Source organism: Polyodon spathula, chromosome 14, assembly GCF_017654505.1.
Source record: "Polyodon spathula isolate WHYD16114869_AA chromosome 14, ASM1765450v1, whole genome shotgun sequence".
In the NCBI taxonomy this organism is placed as follows: Eukaryota; Metazoa; Chordata; class Actinopteri; order Acipenseriformes; family Polyodontidae; genus Polyodon; species Polyodon spathula.
In genome coordinates, this window is record NC_054547.1 from 23,171,897 (window position 1) to 23,189,581 (window position 17,685).

Sequence of the window (17,685 nt, forward strand, 5' to 3'; positions counted from 1 at the left end):
ACAGCGAGTGGAAGCGACAGCGAGTGGGAGAAGTACAGGCGTGGAAAAGTACAGAGCAGTTTCGAAGCAGTTTGAAAGCAGGTTGACGGCTGCAGAAGAAACTAAACTTCAAAAAAAAAACCCTCAACATGGTCTTCAAGCCTGTAATCTGTGACACCTGCTTGATGTGGGAAATCCGAGAAAACCCAGCGGAGCTAAACCAAGTGTGCGTAAAGTGCCGCGCGATCCAGGATTTGCATAAACTAGTAAGTATGCTAGAAATGGAGCTGGAAGAAGTGAGACAGCAACAGGATCTTGAGGAACTGGCACACCCACAATTCATGGAAGTCTGCATCACCCCTAACAGACTGAAAGCCACCAGGGAGATAGAAGGTCAGAACAGCTGGGTTCAGGTAGGCAGAAGCAGGGAAAAAAAGAAACTTTGTCAAACACAACCACCAGAAATCAAAACAACCAACAGATTTGAGTCACTTCAGAATTTTGATGAGCAGAACCAACAACAAGAGAATGAAAGGAACAACATCCAGGACCCTATTGACAGTGGTGACCAGACAGCAAAAAGAAGGGAGGTCATGATTGTTGGGGACTCCATATTGAGAAACACAGCAAGTTCAGTTCGCAGTTTGGACCCCCTTACTACAACAGTGTGCTGCCTTCCGGGAGCCTCGGTCAAGCACATCACTGAAAACGTGGACAGGCTCCTAGAACGAACAGGAGACGACCCGGTAGTAGTCGTCCACATCGGTACAAACAACATTGGAAGAGACAGACCAAAATCCCTGCAAAATAAATTCAGAGAGCTAGGAAGGAAATTAAAAGAGAAAACCAAAACTGTGGTATTTTCTGGTATACTACCCGCACCTTGCAAAGGACCATATGGACAGCTGGAAATAATTAATCAAAACGCATGGCTGAAGACGTGATGCACACGGGAAGGCTTCACCTATCTTGATCATTGGACCACATTCTACAACGAGGACTATCTGTATAGACGGGATGGACTGCATTTAAATAACAAGGGAACCAGTCTACTCGGAGAAAAGATCCTCGAGCAGGTTCGGAAGCATTTAAACTAGAAAGGAAGGGGGGAGAAATCAACAAAAAAACAGAAGGGAGACCGCAACAAAACAAGAACAAAAACTCAGGTAAGACAACCATTAAATGTATTTATCTAAATGCTAGAAGTATCAGAAACAAAATTCTAGAACTTGAAGCTACTGCACTAACAGGTAACTATGATGTGATAGGTGTTACAGAAACTTGGTTGTCTGAGAGTGATGGGGACGAATATAATATTTGTGGGTATACACTGTATAGGAAAGACAGGCAGGACAGAAGAGGAGGAGGGGTAGCGCTATACATAAGAAACAGTCTTGAAGCCCAGGTGTTAAACCTGGACAAAGAAAATAAAACCGAATCAATATGGGTCAGAATAACGGACAAAAATTCAAAAGGCATAATAATAGGAGCATGCTATAGACCGCCAGATTCAGACGGTGAGCACAATAATCTGTTATACAATGTGTGTAGCAAAGGAGAAGCCATACTAATGGGGGATTTCAACTTCCCCCAAATAAAATGGGAAAACCCGGTGGGTAGCGCGAAGGATGAAATAGAAATGGTGGAAATGACAAATGACTGCTTCCTAACACAATTTGTGAAGGCACCCACTAGAGGGGAGGCATGCCTTGATTTAGTCTTTTCAAATAACGAAGATAGAATAACTAAAACAGAGGTCAGAGAACCACTGGCAAACTCAGACCACAACATGGTCTCATTTGAAGTGTTTTTTAAATCCCCAAAAGTAAAGACTAAAGTTAAGGTTTACAATTTTAGAAAAGCAAACTATGAAGGCATGAAACAGAGACTAACAGAAGTAGATTGGAGTAAAATAGAGAAAACACCCACAGAAGAAGGATGGTTGTTCTTCAAAAATGTAGTACTAGAGGCGCAAAACAAGTACATCCCTAAAGTAGACAAATCTAAATGTAAAACTAAATTGCCAAAATGGTTTAATAGATCAATTAAAAAAAATATTCAGCGAAAAAAGGCACTTTACAGAGCATTAAAAAAGGACCAAAAAGAAAGTACGCAGAAAGAGTACACAGAACTGCAAACGCAAGTCAAAAAGGAAGTTAGAAAGGCCAAGAGAGAAATAGAAATGAACATTGCTAAGGGAGCTAAAACCAATTCCAAAATGTTTTTCCAATATTACAACAGCAAGAGAACATTCAAAGAGGAGATTAAATGTTTAAGAGATACAAATGGCAAAATCGTAGAGGAAGAAAAAAAAATAGCAAATATGTTAAATGATTACTTTTCACAAGTTTTTACAAAGGAAGATACTGACAACATGCCCCACATGTCATCCAGTTCCTATCCAGTTTTAAATAACTTTAGCATAACTGAGGCAGAAGTGTTAAAGGGACTAGGAGCTCTTAAAATAAACAAATCCCCTGGGCCGGATGAGATCCTCCCAGTAGTACTCAAAGAAATGAAAGAAGTAATTTACAAACCGCTAACCAAGATCATGCAGCAGTCTCTTGACACAGGGGTGGTACCGACAGACTGGAAAATTGCAAACGTAATACCGATCCACAAAAAGGGAAACAAAACTGAACCAGGTAACTACAGACCAGTAAGCCTGACTTCTATTATATGCAAACTTATGGAAACTATAATAAGATCCAAAATGGAAAATTACCTATATGGTAACAGGGTACTGGGAGACAGTCAACATGGTTTTAGGAAAGGGAGATCGTGCCTAACTAACTTGCTTGATTTTTTTGAGGATGCAACATCGATAATGGATAATTGCAAAGCATATGACATGGTTTATTTAGATTTCCAGAAAGCTTTTGACAAAGTCCCGCACAAAAGATTAATTCTCAAACTGAACGCAGTTGGGATTCAAGGAAACGCATGTACATGGATTAGGGAGTGGTTAACATGTAGAAAACAGAAAGTACTGATTAGAGGAAAAACCTCAGAATGGAGTGTGGTAACCAGCGGTGTACCACAGGGATCAGTATTAGGTCCTCTGCTATTCCTAATCTACATTAATGATTTAGATTCTGGTATAGTAAGCAAACTTGTTAAATTTGCAGCTGACACAAAAGTAGGAGGAGTGGCAAACACTGTTGCAGCAGCAAAGGTCATTCAAAATGATCTAGACAAGATTCAGAACTGGGCAGACACATGGCAAATGACATTTAATAGAGAAAAGTGTAAGGTACTGCACGCAGGAAATAAAAATGTACATTATAAATATCATATGGGAGATATTGAAATTGGAGAAGGAATCTATGAAAAAGACCTAGGAGTTTTTGTTGACTCAGAAATGTCTTCATCTAGACAATGTGGGGAAGCTATAAAAAAGGCTAACAAGATGCTCGGATACATTGTGTGTTGAATTTAAATCAAGGGAAGTAATGTTAAAACTGTACAATGCACTTGTAAGACCTCATCTTGAATATTGTGTGCAGTTCTGGTCACCTCGCTATAAAAAAGATATTGCTGCTCTAGAAAGAGTGCAAAGAAGAGCGACCAGAATTATTCCGGGCTTAAAAGGCATGTCATATGCAGACAGGCTAAAAGAATTGAATCTGTTCAGTCTTGAACAAAGAAGACTACGTGGCGACCTAATTCAAGCATTCAAAATTCTAAAAGGTATTGACAGTGTCGACGCAAGGGACTTTTTCAGCCTGAAAAAAGAAACAAGGACCAGGGGTCACAAATGGAGTTTAGAAAAAGGGGCATTCAGAACAGAAAATAGGAGACACTTTTTTACACAGAGAATTGTGAGGGTCTGGAATCAACTCCCCAGTAATGTTGTTGAAGCTGACACCCTGGGATCCTTCAAGAAGCTGCTTGATGAGATTTTGGGATCAATAAGCTACTAACAACCAAACGAGCAAGATGGGCCGAATGGCCTCCTCTCGTTTGTAAACTTTCTTATGTTCTTATGTTCTTAAAGCAGACCAGAGATAATCTTTGAAGAAAGGTGCTGCTCTGCAGGGCTCAATCGATTAGACTGCCACCCCACTGACAGACCCACGAGAAACAATCTGTTAACTAGGGAGATTTTGAACTGCCTTTCCTTTTCCGTTTAAAAGCAGAGATTTACAACAGGAGCAGACCGTACAACTGCTCTACATCACATATAAAGTTGGAGCAAAATTAGAAGGTGACAAAGGCGGGGTTTACGTGCAAGTTTTAATTGCGCTACTATAGTGCATTCACGACGTGTCACGCATAAATGACGCGTGCTTGTGCCCGTTCCAAAAGTGCACGGCAAAAAAAGTGCGCGACTTAAGTGTCATTACACTTTGGTAAAGCACGGTAAAATGTGCGCTAATTGGCCTAATTAGTCCCATAGCAACAAACTCGACAGTCGTGCAAAATACTTCATGATAGACTTTCATGAAATACCACGATACCTCCTCCACTTCCCCTATATAAAAGAACGCTCTTCTGTGGGAACATTCTTTCCACCCTGTTGTCCTCCTCTGTAGCATAAGATTTTCCTTATCCCAATCTTACTAATACAAATCAGTTAAATATTAATCCGTCCATCATTATCAATCCGCTTCTCCTGGTGAGGGTCTTGGCTAAATTATACATAGATTGTATATAGAGATTTTGATTTATACCAATACAATGATGTCAGCAGTTTATAACATTATTTATTCATTTCAGTGTATTATGAATAGGGCTGGGATTTAGTCACTGTGGTAGGGGGTGTCACAGATTCCGTGTCTTTTGCTAGTGTCCTCGATTTTTGCTGATGTGGGTAATTTGCGGGGATGTTAGTAAACTGTGTTCAATATGTATGTGATTTTAACGGAAAGTGTTTCCCATTAACATTAAATTTCACATTTAAAAACAATGCATTTATCGTTTATTAATTCTAATAAATAATGACATATTTTGAACTAGCTCCAACACCGTACTTGATGTCCTTTTTTTATTTTTTTGGAGAAGAAAAAAAATTCGGAATCAAACTAAACTCTTCGATTAAATACTACTTGAAAGTTATGTTAACACTTCATAAATTCAGTGTGTCTGTATGTGTGTGTGCGTGCGTGTACTATACTAACTGTCAGCATTCGCTGCGGGACATACATTGAACACTTTCCTCTTTTTAATTGAAATTGTTGTTCCACTTGTATTTTAATTGTTGTACGGTTGCACTTAATTTAATGTCCATGTCTCTTGTCAGCCCCACACCCTCTGTGTGTGATCCCCATGTGTATTTCTCGCCTCCAGTGTGTTACGCTTGCCATCTCTTACCCTTTCCCCTATTTGCGTTTTCATTCACTGCTTAGTTCAGCGCATATAAATGCTATTGTTAGTTAGTAGTCACCGTTGCTGAGCAAATAAAAAAGCAACAAATTGAAATTGCATATGCTTGTCTAGTGCTTCTTTGCTGAACCTGTGCACCCTACCGCTGCAATATGCGTTTATTAAAGACAGTTATTTTATTTTTGTATCCCTGTGACTTTAGTCTCCCTCTGTCATTTTCTCTGTGATTTTGAACGCATTGACCGTGACTGCTCTGTGATTTACGTCCAAATTTTCTGTGACAAACTTCTAGCGCTAATTATGAACAATGCATGAGAACTACTAGATCATTATTACCAACATTATTATCATAATAATAATACGAATAATGTAGCTTTTTTCCGACATGATGTTTCAAGCTTCCACCCGTTCTGACAGCACCCAACCCCAAGTCCGCTGGACTAATGAGGAAAATGTGGTTCCCTCCTCCAAATTATTGCAGACCTGGGTGTTAAGGATGAACTGGATCGACCTCGCCAAAGAAATGCTACTATTTTCACCAGTATTACCGGTGCTCTGGCTGAACTTGATATAAACAGAATGCTCCTGCAGGTACGAGATACATTCAAGAAACTGAAATATCTGTACCTCTAGGAGAGACAACCCCTGCAGTCCTCCGGTCAAAGCTTGAGGTCCCAATTTCGGTTCTGGGAGGAAATGTACCGGTTAATGGGTGACCGGCCACTGGCAGTGGCATTGGACCATTTGCTGGAATCCTCATCCCCCCAGACGTCCTGTGAAATACCAGCCCAGTTAATTGCACCAGCCATCATTTACTTTTCTAAACTAAAATATGTTGCAGTTGTAAAATACGGAAATCTATATTATTACGTTCTTCTTGGCAGTATGAACTGTTTTAAACTGCAAGCCCTTTGCATTCTAAACAGATGGGGGGTAACCTTGTCTTCATCTCTGCCTAGCGCGTAAAACCTCACGCATTATTTGAACGATATTCTTTATCGTGCAGCATCTCTTTTCAGAGCGTTTGGTGATATTTAAATGAACCCTCCCGTTATTGTATTATTAATGAGGTCTTTTGCATTTGGATGACTAAATTATCTCTTTAAAATAAACTCTGATGTAAACGTGGAAGCAGACTGTCATGACCATAAAAGCGCAAGAGATCTGTTCTCACGCTTTTCAGGTTTTGCTTGTAAATTGCCCCAAATACAGACAACTGGCAGAGAAAGGAAGGTAATGAAATGATCTTCAATGGCAATGTAGGGTTCCTATGCAGACTTGTGTGAGATACTGATAGCGAGACAAACCATTACCCTGGTTCGAACCAGGTTCCTCCTCTCTTCTGCTCCAGAACTCAACCACCATACAAAACAGCCAAAAACTGCTGCCCATCACAGTGACTGGTCACCAGATGTTTTAGTAATCACAACTCAAAACACCGTTGTCATTCGTGTGACACGTGTCCATTCTTAAAGCAAAACACATACACATAAAGGTGTAATTAAAATAGGGGACTCAGGGGATATGCCCACCTCACTTTTTCACTTTTTCACATTGCAGGAGTACTAAACTTTTATTTCATGGTCATTTATTGGTAGAATCACTAGTCAGTATAGCAGTCAATGGGATGACATATGGGATCGTATCCAGGATCACTGGAGTTGGATCATGAGATGGTGTTTTACTACAGCGATCTGGATAAGGCTCCACTGATTCAGAATGTTGATCTGATCATGGGGCTACACACATGTTAACCAGGGAAACTGACCAATGAGAAGAGAACATATGTGGCATGTAGTTTAAAGACCCCAGATGACAAATTTGCAAACATGCCTGAGATCACAGTAATATTTGCGAAAAATGATGGACAAAGATAGAGGAGGATGCACTAGGTTGCTGTATCCAAAACACAGGAAAATGGTTTAAGAACTTTTTACACAATTATTATACCAAATTAATCGCAATATATTACTGATTCTAAATGATTTTGCATGTTTAAATACATCACACAGACTCTCAGATCTTTATGTTTCAATGTTCCAAAAACTCATTCAAAACTACAGGTATAATATCAATGTGAATTAAAGCATTTTGTACTGAAAAGATGGGAGGGTGTGCAAACTTACAAGACCAGACTGACATATCTATATTAAGGAGAACAGGTAAAAAAAAACAATACAAAAATAAACTGCACTTTATGCTTTAATTTGAATGAACACATGAGGCACAATCAATCAAAATCATGAAAAAAAACAAAATAAACAAATCCTGCCCTCCAGGATGAACAAAAGGAGGGCATGGATTGAAATCGGTCTATCAATGACTTGCCTTGTTAACAAGCATGATTTTATTTACAGTACTTGAACTCACTTGTGATTACCAATCCATTGTTTTAATGATCAATGACTGCCCCCAAGATTTTATAAATAAAATACATACAAACACTGTGTCAGAGGTGTTAACAGCTGCATAAGTGAAAGGTAAAGCTGTTGTCTTCACTGCAGGCTCAATGTGTTCTCTATATGTACCCTTTCCCTCTTATTTTGAAGTGTTATTTGTCCAAGAAACAAAAATATTGTTGTCTATATAATTGTAGTAAGTAGTAAATCAATCAGTTCATTTACATGTGTATAAATTTCAACATATTACATTATACATGCACCCTTGGTAGTGACATATTTAATGCTGAGCACGTCTCTTAAAGTATGGAACGTGCAATATACAACACCACATGGACAATGCTTAGAACATTAATCATTTAAAATGTATATCAACAGCATTATACTGTCATGGAGGTTTTGCATATCAGGCAGTGCCGCAAAGTGACGAGATGTTACATAGCACAAAGGATGAGCGTTGTAACGACATCAAAACAAAAAAAAATAAAAAATGAACTATGCAATCACATACAGTTATTCTTCCAAGAAGGATTCTGCACTTTACTGTCAGTAATCATGAGTTCCTTTGATGATTAAATACAGCTAAAATCTCATTAGGTAGTGTGATAGTCTTTGGTCGGAAGGTGATGGTTTTATCTAAAATGGCGGGAGCTCCACACGCACACACACAATCACAGGAACACATAGCACTGGTTTTCAATTAGACTGAAATGCTCCCCAGCTCTTCACAGAAACACAACAGACAGCTCTCATAGGAGTTGTTACTGACAGGATTAGGAGAAAACAACAGTGGGACAAACAAAAGAAAACCATAACAGCATAAAAGTTTCTGCAAACGAGTACTAGCCTAGAAAGAGACCTTGGAATTTCCAAGATCAGGACTTTTCTTAAAGAATAATTCACATGTTGTCTTTTTATTTACCTTTGCCATTCTATGATGTTTACATTCCTACATTCTGAGTTCTGGCGTTCCAATATTGCATTTTTAAATCATTTTTCTCTGTACCAGAATCAAGCTAGTTTTGTAGACTCTTGAGTACTTCCTGATTCCAAAGGAATCATGTGATGCTGTGACCTTTCTGCTGGTCCTACTTGGTCTGTAGGATTTTTGTCAAATAGAGTTGATAAGTCACAGCACCATGTGATGTGTTTGGAATTTGAAGTACTCAGCAGTAATGGAACGTACCATCTACCATCCATTAAATCTATTCAAAATGTTTGTAATTTAATTTATTAGGCTTTAGTATTTCTAAATGCAGCACTATTAAATGTTAAATAGTTTGGACAATCTACCATCCAAAATATTTTTTTTTTATTGAATTTGGTAAGCGTGACCTGACTGTACGATTACACATAAGATAAAGTAGTATGCATGGCTTTTTAGAAAAGAGCTGAAGATAAGTGAAACTCTATTAGAAATCCGCCTTGTCTTGCACTGATTTGGCAATCAAGCATACCATGCTGGTGTATAGTACATTTATAAACACCTCAGCTTGTACAGGGACCAAACCGGGAAGGCCCTTGTACTCTAACATATGAAACCAAGTATAAACACATGTTGGTCTGTGTGAGTGTGAGGGAGCACCCTCACTGGGGCATGATGTTTACAATGTGTCGTGTTGCACTATGTTATATGTAACTGAGGCTGGTGTTTTTATTGTTGCAGTATGAAGCCGTGTTGGTTTAATTCCGTGTGCTGCTTAGCCACGGTGTTTTATATCATAATATTTGTTATAAAAAGAAACTGTACTAAATTGTTTAAATAAGGCTCTTAATATGGGCGTGGCTAGGTCTTTAAAAAGGCTGTCTGTCTGTAAGGGAAAAAGATTGAAATGACTGATAAGTATGTGAATCGATGCTTAATGTTATTTATAAGAAAATAAATGCTTGTACTGTAAAAACAAAAGAAGGAAAGCTACGAGTGTCTCTTTGATCCTGACGTGCGAGTTGGACTTGTGGCTCGGACGTGTTACCCCGTTACAGTGAGATTGTACGGTAATCTCCAGGGCTGCGTACTCACCAGTGCAGGGTGCATCAGGGAAGTCTGAGTCTCCCCTATAGTAGCCGTTCCTGCAGATACAGATCGTAGTCGCCTCAGTGTTGGATCTGCTGTTGTAAGGACACTGCAGGCACAGATCGGCACCCTGGCTGGATTTGAACGTCCCAGGTGGGCAAGCTGTGAAGATAGAAAACATGGAAAGGTTACATATAAAGTATGGAGGACATTTGTCATTTGACATCTGATTTTGAATGTACAGTCGTGGTGGGGGAGGTATGTCTGTGGTAAGGTATAATACTGTATTTACAGTATAATCGTAAATCTCGAAAAACTACTCACTTCTAAATCTTTTGTAGTCATTTTTGTATTACTTTAGTATAAATACATGTTAATTTGGATTCATATGTTGTTTTTTTCTGAATTTATGTGAACGAAAAGACACAAAGTTGCCCGTTTTCCCATTGGAAATAGTGATATTTTGAAATATCACTGTCCTGGTCACAAAAGCAAAGTTTGTGGGGAATAATAGCCATTTTCTATACTTTTGAGGCATAAGCAATTAGGAAATAACACTTACTACCCAGGAACAAAAAATAAATAAAAAAAATGTTACACGGTGTTATCTACGTACATACAAACAGACAGTTTACAGAAGCAACTAACATAGTAGGCACAGATCTGCATCTGACCAATCATGATTGAAAATGACTTGCAACAGGGGGATACAGCTTTGCTATATTACAGAATCAATGTCAGGCATTCGACAAGTGTGTGCTAAGCCTGGCAGGTCTTAGCAATAAACAGTTGAACATACAACGTTTTTATTGTTTAATTAAAATGTTTTATGCTCCATTAAAAAGGAAAAGAAGAAAAAAAAAATCTCTGTAGCGTTTTTACGATATCATTCAAAGGTTTGTTCAAAGCACAGCCATGCAGCTATTTGATGGCAGAGGTGCTACACAAAAGGTTTCATCTGTGTCAGGGTGACTGTCAAAGACAAGCCTATTCCAAATGCAGTAACCCTAAAGAAGTGACAGCTCCTGCAAGTTGTGTATCTCACACTCTATTGTCACTGTGAAAGAACAGGGTCTTGTGGCTAGGGCTGTTTCCACATGGATATAAACCAATGAGAGTTGATCCAACTTTATTCTGCTGTGAGGCTTAATATATCCTTTTATGACCAATCCTATTTCCCTGATATCTTCAAGACAATAAAGTACTAGTAGCTTCTAATTACACTTTCTTAGATTTACAATGTTTGTAATCATCTTGAGTGGATCTTATTTCAACTACTCAAATACTGAAGTTTTATAACTCAGTGGTAAGGTGCTTTCACCAGAGATAAGGAGCTGTTCTTCAGTTCTAGTTACCTGCTAAAGACATATGTACTACAGGTAACATCAGCCAATGTGTCTTTAAAGAAATAATAGCCAGCACCATCTAGCGATCTGACATTTTGGATTAGGTTTACTTTTTTTTTTCTGGTTGTTCACTAGATGGTGCTGATACATAGGCTGATCTAGCCCAAGTTACACATGTCTAAGGCAATCAACTGGAACTGAAGAGCAGCTTCTGGACTCATAGTCGCAGCACCTTAACCTAGACATAAAGAAAACACTGTATTAGAGTAATCTCAATAAGAACCACTCTGAATAATTGGAAACATCATAAAAAGGTACTCGAGCAGTAAGAAAAAAAAAAAAGAAAAAAAATATAATTTGGAGCTACTTTAAGGGGAACCCCCTGCTTAAATAAAAGTGTCTCAAATGTGTGTTAACACTCTAAACCCTGGCTGTAAAACACTATGAAACCACTGGAAAGTTTGACTGAATGTTGCCTTAGAACAGCCATATAATAGGATTGTTGTATATGTTGTTTGAATCTCAAACTCCGTGATGGAAATCAAGAACTTATTTTGTAATACTAGGGTGGTAATGTCAAGCTTGATTAAAATAACTCTGAAAAAAAGTTAAAAGTTTAAATTCCCATGTTTTCCTTCCTTGCGATATAAGATGCTAATACAGCTTCCTGAGATCTTTTTAAGACTTGATACAACTCCCTTGTGAATATCTAATTCCAAAAATGTATTTCCACATAAAAATACATATTTTTGGGGGGATGTGTGACTATTACCTGTTGGAAGGTAGTCTACTGTACATCTGTGTGTATGGACGATGTGTTTACAAGGACACCTCCTCACAGCATAAGCGGCCTGTGCATGATTATATGCCAGCTGCTTTGGCTGAATAGTAAAGTGCACAGAGATGCTGTGGGTCAGATCCCTTTCCAATGGTGACCCGGGCAGGCTGTTGACTGATGCCTGCTCCATAGGGGAACAGCCAGCACAGGTGGTGTCCGCAGTATTCATGGCTGGGCCTCCCTGAGCTGGAGCCTGAACAATACCTGGATACCAGAGATGTGTGTGTGTGTGTATGTGTATATATATATATATATATATATATATATATATATATATATATATATATATATATATAGACACACACACACACACACACACACACAGCTCTGCAGCAGGCCAGGCCTTTGTTGAGGGATCTGTTATTGCGGATTAGCCCAGGGCTTTCACCACTGTGGAGAGCTGCTGTCAAAGCAAAATCTAAGTGTTTTGGGTAACATCAGAACGCACAGCAGCTTGTAGGCCATGAGCCACAGGTTCACTAGTGAATAAAAGTCAGCACTGAATTTAATTTAATTTTACCTTGGATGTGCATTGTATAATAACACCATGACATTTTTTCAAAGAATTGTTCTTTTCATTTTTTTTTTTTAATTATTTGTTTAAAGATCCCTTTTTTAAAAAATGGGTTTACATTTTCACTGCTCTTTAGCAATTTCTATACCGTGAATGAAGTGTTCTTGGGGGTATCTATAAAACGGTACGCAATATAAGCCATCATTTAATTTAGTTTTATTTGACCATGACTGTGTTGTGTATTAGAAATTGGTGTACAGTGTAACATTAGGTCAAAACTATGTTTTGCTTTTTAAAGTGTTTACCCCAGTTTTGACACTTATGGAACAAAAACAAAGCCTACCCTTGGTAATAATGCAAGGGGAGTATCTCTGGTTTTTGAATGGTTTGTAAAATGGTTGTGATTCTGTATCACTAATAGAGTCAAACAATGTGGCATCAGCTCCAGTACACTTGTATTGGAGAGCAGCTAGTATGTTTAAAAATAAAATAAATACGAATAAAATAAAATTAGAAAAAAAATAAACAACATGTCTGGGGACTGCTTTATTTTTCCTTATTTTTACAGTAATGTTAAAGAAATAACATCAGAAAATCAGTGCATTGAATGTATATATTTGTTTTAAAGAAAAAAATGTGATTAATTTACAGCAACTGACCACCAGTGGTACAATGTGTTATAAAAATGAGGACCGATAAAAGTTTTTGTTTTATTTTTTTAATTTGTTTTTTTATACATCAAAATCAGTTTTCTTAATTTTAACAAACCATTTTAAAAGAATGGTTTGTAGAAAATAAAAAGTAAGATATATACAATAATAAACTCCAGACACTCAGAAACAAGTATCATAGTTTAATAAATACCAAACCTTGTTTAATAAAAAGCAGCAAAACATTGTTTCTATGTTTCTTTTTGTTTCTCCCTCTTTAATAGCAACTTGGCTCTGAAACATCACACTTCTAACTAATGCATTCTTGTTGTTCATTGTATTCACTTTGCATGTGATTTTAGGTTTCAAACATCACATCCGCTGACTTTTTAAAAATCAGAGGTTGACCCCTGTGGCCTCTGCACTGCTGTCAAACTCTTTATGTACAGCTGGTACACCAGAGTGTAACCATTAACCTGTTTTTAAAAAGTTTTTAAAACTCAGAAACAGAACATGATATACACAGTGAAGCTGAACAGTAGGTAGAATACATCAGTTTATAACACATTTCATTTCAGAACCATACCAAGTTGCAGTATACAGTATTTTTTCAATGGAGTGTTCTTTTTTGTATTATTATATCAGTTTAAAGATCAATTTCTATACTGTGAATGAAGTGTGCTTGGAGGTGAAAAATATATATGATCCAAAATGAATGATTTTGAAAATACCCCCGCCCCCTTCCTAATGGAACTGCAGGTGACAGTAAAATAAGAGAAAGCATAAGGAAATGTATACAGGACATGTCCTTAAAAATATCTACTGCAATCTTTAAAATGTGAACAATCTAATTGCTTGGGTAAGGAAGCCAGGGATTTATTTCATGTGTAGAAGAAAGGTGGGCCGTGAGCAGTCATTCACCTCAATGACTTAGCTAATCTCTAGTGCTGTTTGTAATTTCCTCAAAGACAGCGATACCATTTAATCTTTATGTGCACTGTAAAGCAGAATCTTTATCTAGGAGGTGATATTAAGCTCTCTTGCGGCCCCTCTAAAACCTACGCTCAATACCAACAGACTATACATTTTAGCCAGGCTCCTGTTCTCTGATAGCTATCAGCACAGTAATATTGTTCCTGCATTCATAGCGTCTGGGGCTGGATGGAGTGCCAAGCTCAGTTTCAAGTGACTTCAGTAGCAGTAAATAGCAGAATAGTTTATATATTTAAGATGTAAGAGCTGTTTCATTATTTGCAAGTATGTCTGTTCTGTACTGGGGGCTAATAAACACTGTGAGCTTGGTACTTTAGAAAGTAAATTCAAAACAAAGAACTTGGTACCGGGAATGTTAGACCCAGCAATTGCATTGCAGTATAGATCATCTATATCACTGTAGTATAGAGGACTCAGTACAGGGAATATGAGAGCCAGCAAATGCAATGCAGGAATTCAATTTAGTGCAACTATTGTCAAGGTTAAACTAATCGGCTAGTCACCACAAAAATATTAATAAACCATTAATTTCATTATGTCTGGTGCTCTGTTTGTGAAAGTACTGTTTTATAACAATTTGCTTTTTGTAAATGTGTCAGTGTTGTGCACAGGTATGTGTGTGTGGGAATACTGGTGGCAGGGAGGGACTTAAAATCCTCCCTGAAAACACATTTGGGAATGTGGCTGGAGCCATCAATTGAATACATGTTTAAATGATTAATTAAGGCTCCAGCCATAGGTGTATAAATAAGGTAATCACAGGTGGTGAAATGGCTAGTGTGTTAAATGTTGATATTGGTGAGAAGTGAAGGATTGTCTATGTTCCCTGTTGTCTCATCCTGTCTGTTTACATTTTGTGAGTTTTTGTGTAGCCTTTTATTTTGGCCCTTATGCCGTTTACTTTGTCAACTGTGTTATGTTAAGTGTCTGTATCTTTTTTATAATTTTGTTTATTTATGTATTAAAAAGTGTGCACCAGTGCTTACACTTGCCTTCTCTGCCTCTAAGTCTCTTCCTGGTTACAACAGCCTGACCAGTGATGTTATAGGTGTTGCCAACTTAGTGAATTTGTCGCTAAATCTAGAGACTTTAAGGGCTGACTTGGCGACTAGTTACAAATCTTGCGATTTCCAGGACAGTCATCAGAGAATTTCAGAGATATAAAATTGTCAAAATGTTTAGATTATCCTCTATTTGCAACATCCTTTTAGAGTCATTGTCGGGGGTAATTCAAATTAAATCCAATATTGCCCTGCCCCATTTGAATAGCAAGGAAAGTCAATGTGTCATTTGCTTAGTAATGGGCTTAACAACCACGAACCTGGTTCTAAACAAACCAACAACATGGTGTCGCCAGTGGTAAAGTTGGTTTGAAATTCAATATTGTAAAGCGCTTTGTGATGGTGTTCCACTATGAAAGGCGCCATATAAAATAAAGATTGATTGATAATGCAGGCTGATCTATGAAATTCAGTATGGGGGGAACAATTTTCTCATGACATCGGCACGCTTGCTTTTCTATAACCATCCCAAACCTAGCATTAATGTACTTCTAGATTTAGGACTACACCACTGCATTACTGGGTCATTCTACAGAAATGGGACAAATTGGGTCCCCTCCTTAAAATTGTCATTACCATACAGTCATTACCATAACAACTTATTTTGTTACGGTAATGACACTTTTTAGAAATGCTTTATACTAAATTATTGTTAAATATAAATGAATTCATCAGTATTTCACAAACGTATTTTCTTTGAATGCAGAATGACTAGGGGAAGGGCATTAAGTCCACTCTTAAAAAATTATTATATTTTGGGGTATATATTCCCTTGTAAGATGGCCTTGTGATTTAAATATTTGCCTATTAATAATAATTCATATATAATATGAATATTTTGCTCAATTTAACAATGCCAAGATTTAGTCAGTATGTGGGGTAAAATGGGGTAATAATGGCCTCAACCCCACCAAATCCAATAGGATAGAAATGCACACAATAAAGTGGCCAGGCAGTGCATATCCTAATGCTTACACTTTTTTTAGAGTAATTTGCATTGCTCTGAAGTTTATATAGGCCACAGTGCAAAATAATTGCCTGGACACTGGGCAATTTGGATTTTGCAGCCACAATTGTTTGCACTACGGCTATCCTTACATCAGTCCCAATGTGTTATAAAGTCCCAATGTGTTATAAAGTTTTACGATTTCCAATAAAACCTATTTTGAAATCTGTGCAGTGTCATTATAAATGGTTTATTTCTTTACATACTTATTTAAAATCACTGTTTAAATCTTTAAGTGTCATTACCATAACAAGCTGTCATTACTGTAACTATAATGTCATTACCGTAACAATAGTTATTTTAATGAATAAAACTGCAGAACCATTCGCCATTGGCAGGAGTGAATGTTATATTAGCAGAGGGTTAAGGGTTCGTATTTTAAAAAATAAAATATTTTGGTATATTTTTAATCATTGCTAACATATTTCTGAATTAAATTTTATTAATTAAATAATATTCTGAAAAATACCAGTACAAAATCAGATACAAGTGCCAAAAAGTTTAACTTAAATTTCATTAGTCAATAAATATGAAAATCAAAGTTTATCTCTTGAAAAATGAAATAAATATTTTTACTAATGTGTAATGATATAATACCTAATCGATTTTATGTATATTTATCTTTATACAACAGTTTTTAGTTGCGTTACGGCAATCACAGAATTATGTGCTAAAACATTTTTGAACAAAAATATTTTTAAAAAATACTAAAAAATGTCATATCGGTAGAGTTATGTTATATGCAGATAAGACTTTTTCTTATTTAATTTTGGTTGTTTCACTAAAAAAATATGACATCAATTTCTCAATTTTTTGGAACCCCAATTTGTCCCCTTTCTGTGGAATGATCCCACTATGTGTAGTTATTGGTGTCTATGTACTATGATTGTTTTACTTTAAAATAGCAACTTTCTGAGGCCGATCTAGCGACTTTTAGATCTGAAAAGTTGGCAACACTGGATGTCACCCTGTCTACGGTGCACTATATTTAAAATTGCATGAAATCTTTTAAAACTCTGTAATGTTAAGAAATGTCATATATACATTACTCATTTATTCAGTTCATCTGCAACCACACACTTCACAATTACTTTCAGTTTCAATACAAACAGATGTATACAAGTAAAATATTGACATTTCTACATAAAAACATTTATATTTGTGTTAAGTTTGAAGTTTTGCTGGTAGTAAAATCCTGCTCTGCTACTGCTTTGAGACTGAAGGGTAATGATTACGACCTTGACTGTCACTTTTCTAGTTGACTATTTCATGCTACCCATAGTATAGATCAGTACTAGAGATCCCAGTTTAAGAAAATTAAATGCAATCTAGAGAACTCACATATTTGCCTCCAAGTCATTAAAATCAATGCAAGTCTTTCCATGAGCAGCCCCACAATTCATTAATTAGTAAGCCTGATAAATAATGACCTAGCAGAACACACATAACATGATATTAGAAAAGAAATTAAGTATAAAAAATGTACATGACATAAAGTATTACTTCACAAAATCTAATACTGATCTGAGAGAATTAGAATGCAAAAACTGTTGCAAGTAG

The 17,685-nt window shown here is 37.0% G+C and overlaps 1 protein-coding gene across 3 annotated transcripts in view; it reads right to left on the reverse strand.

The window, feature by feature from the left end:
• Positions 1-17,685, reverse strand: part of LOC121326830 (ephrin type-B receptor 1) — a 382,350-nt gene that overhangs the window by 193,832 nt on the left and 170,833 nt on the right. For all 3 annotated transcript variants that reach the window (XM_041270396.1, XM_041270397.1, XM_041270398.1), the window contains exon 4: positions 9,724-9,879. In XM_041270396.1, the coding sequence (XP_041126330.1) occupies positions 9,724-9,879 (156 nt within the window). The remainder of the gene's footprint in view (positions 1-9,723; positions 9,880-17,685) is intronic.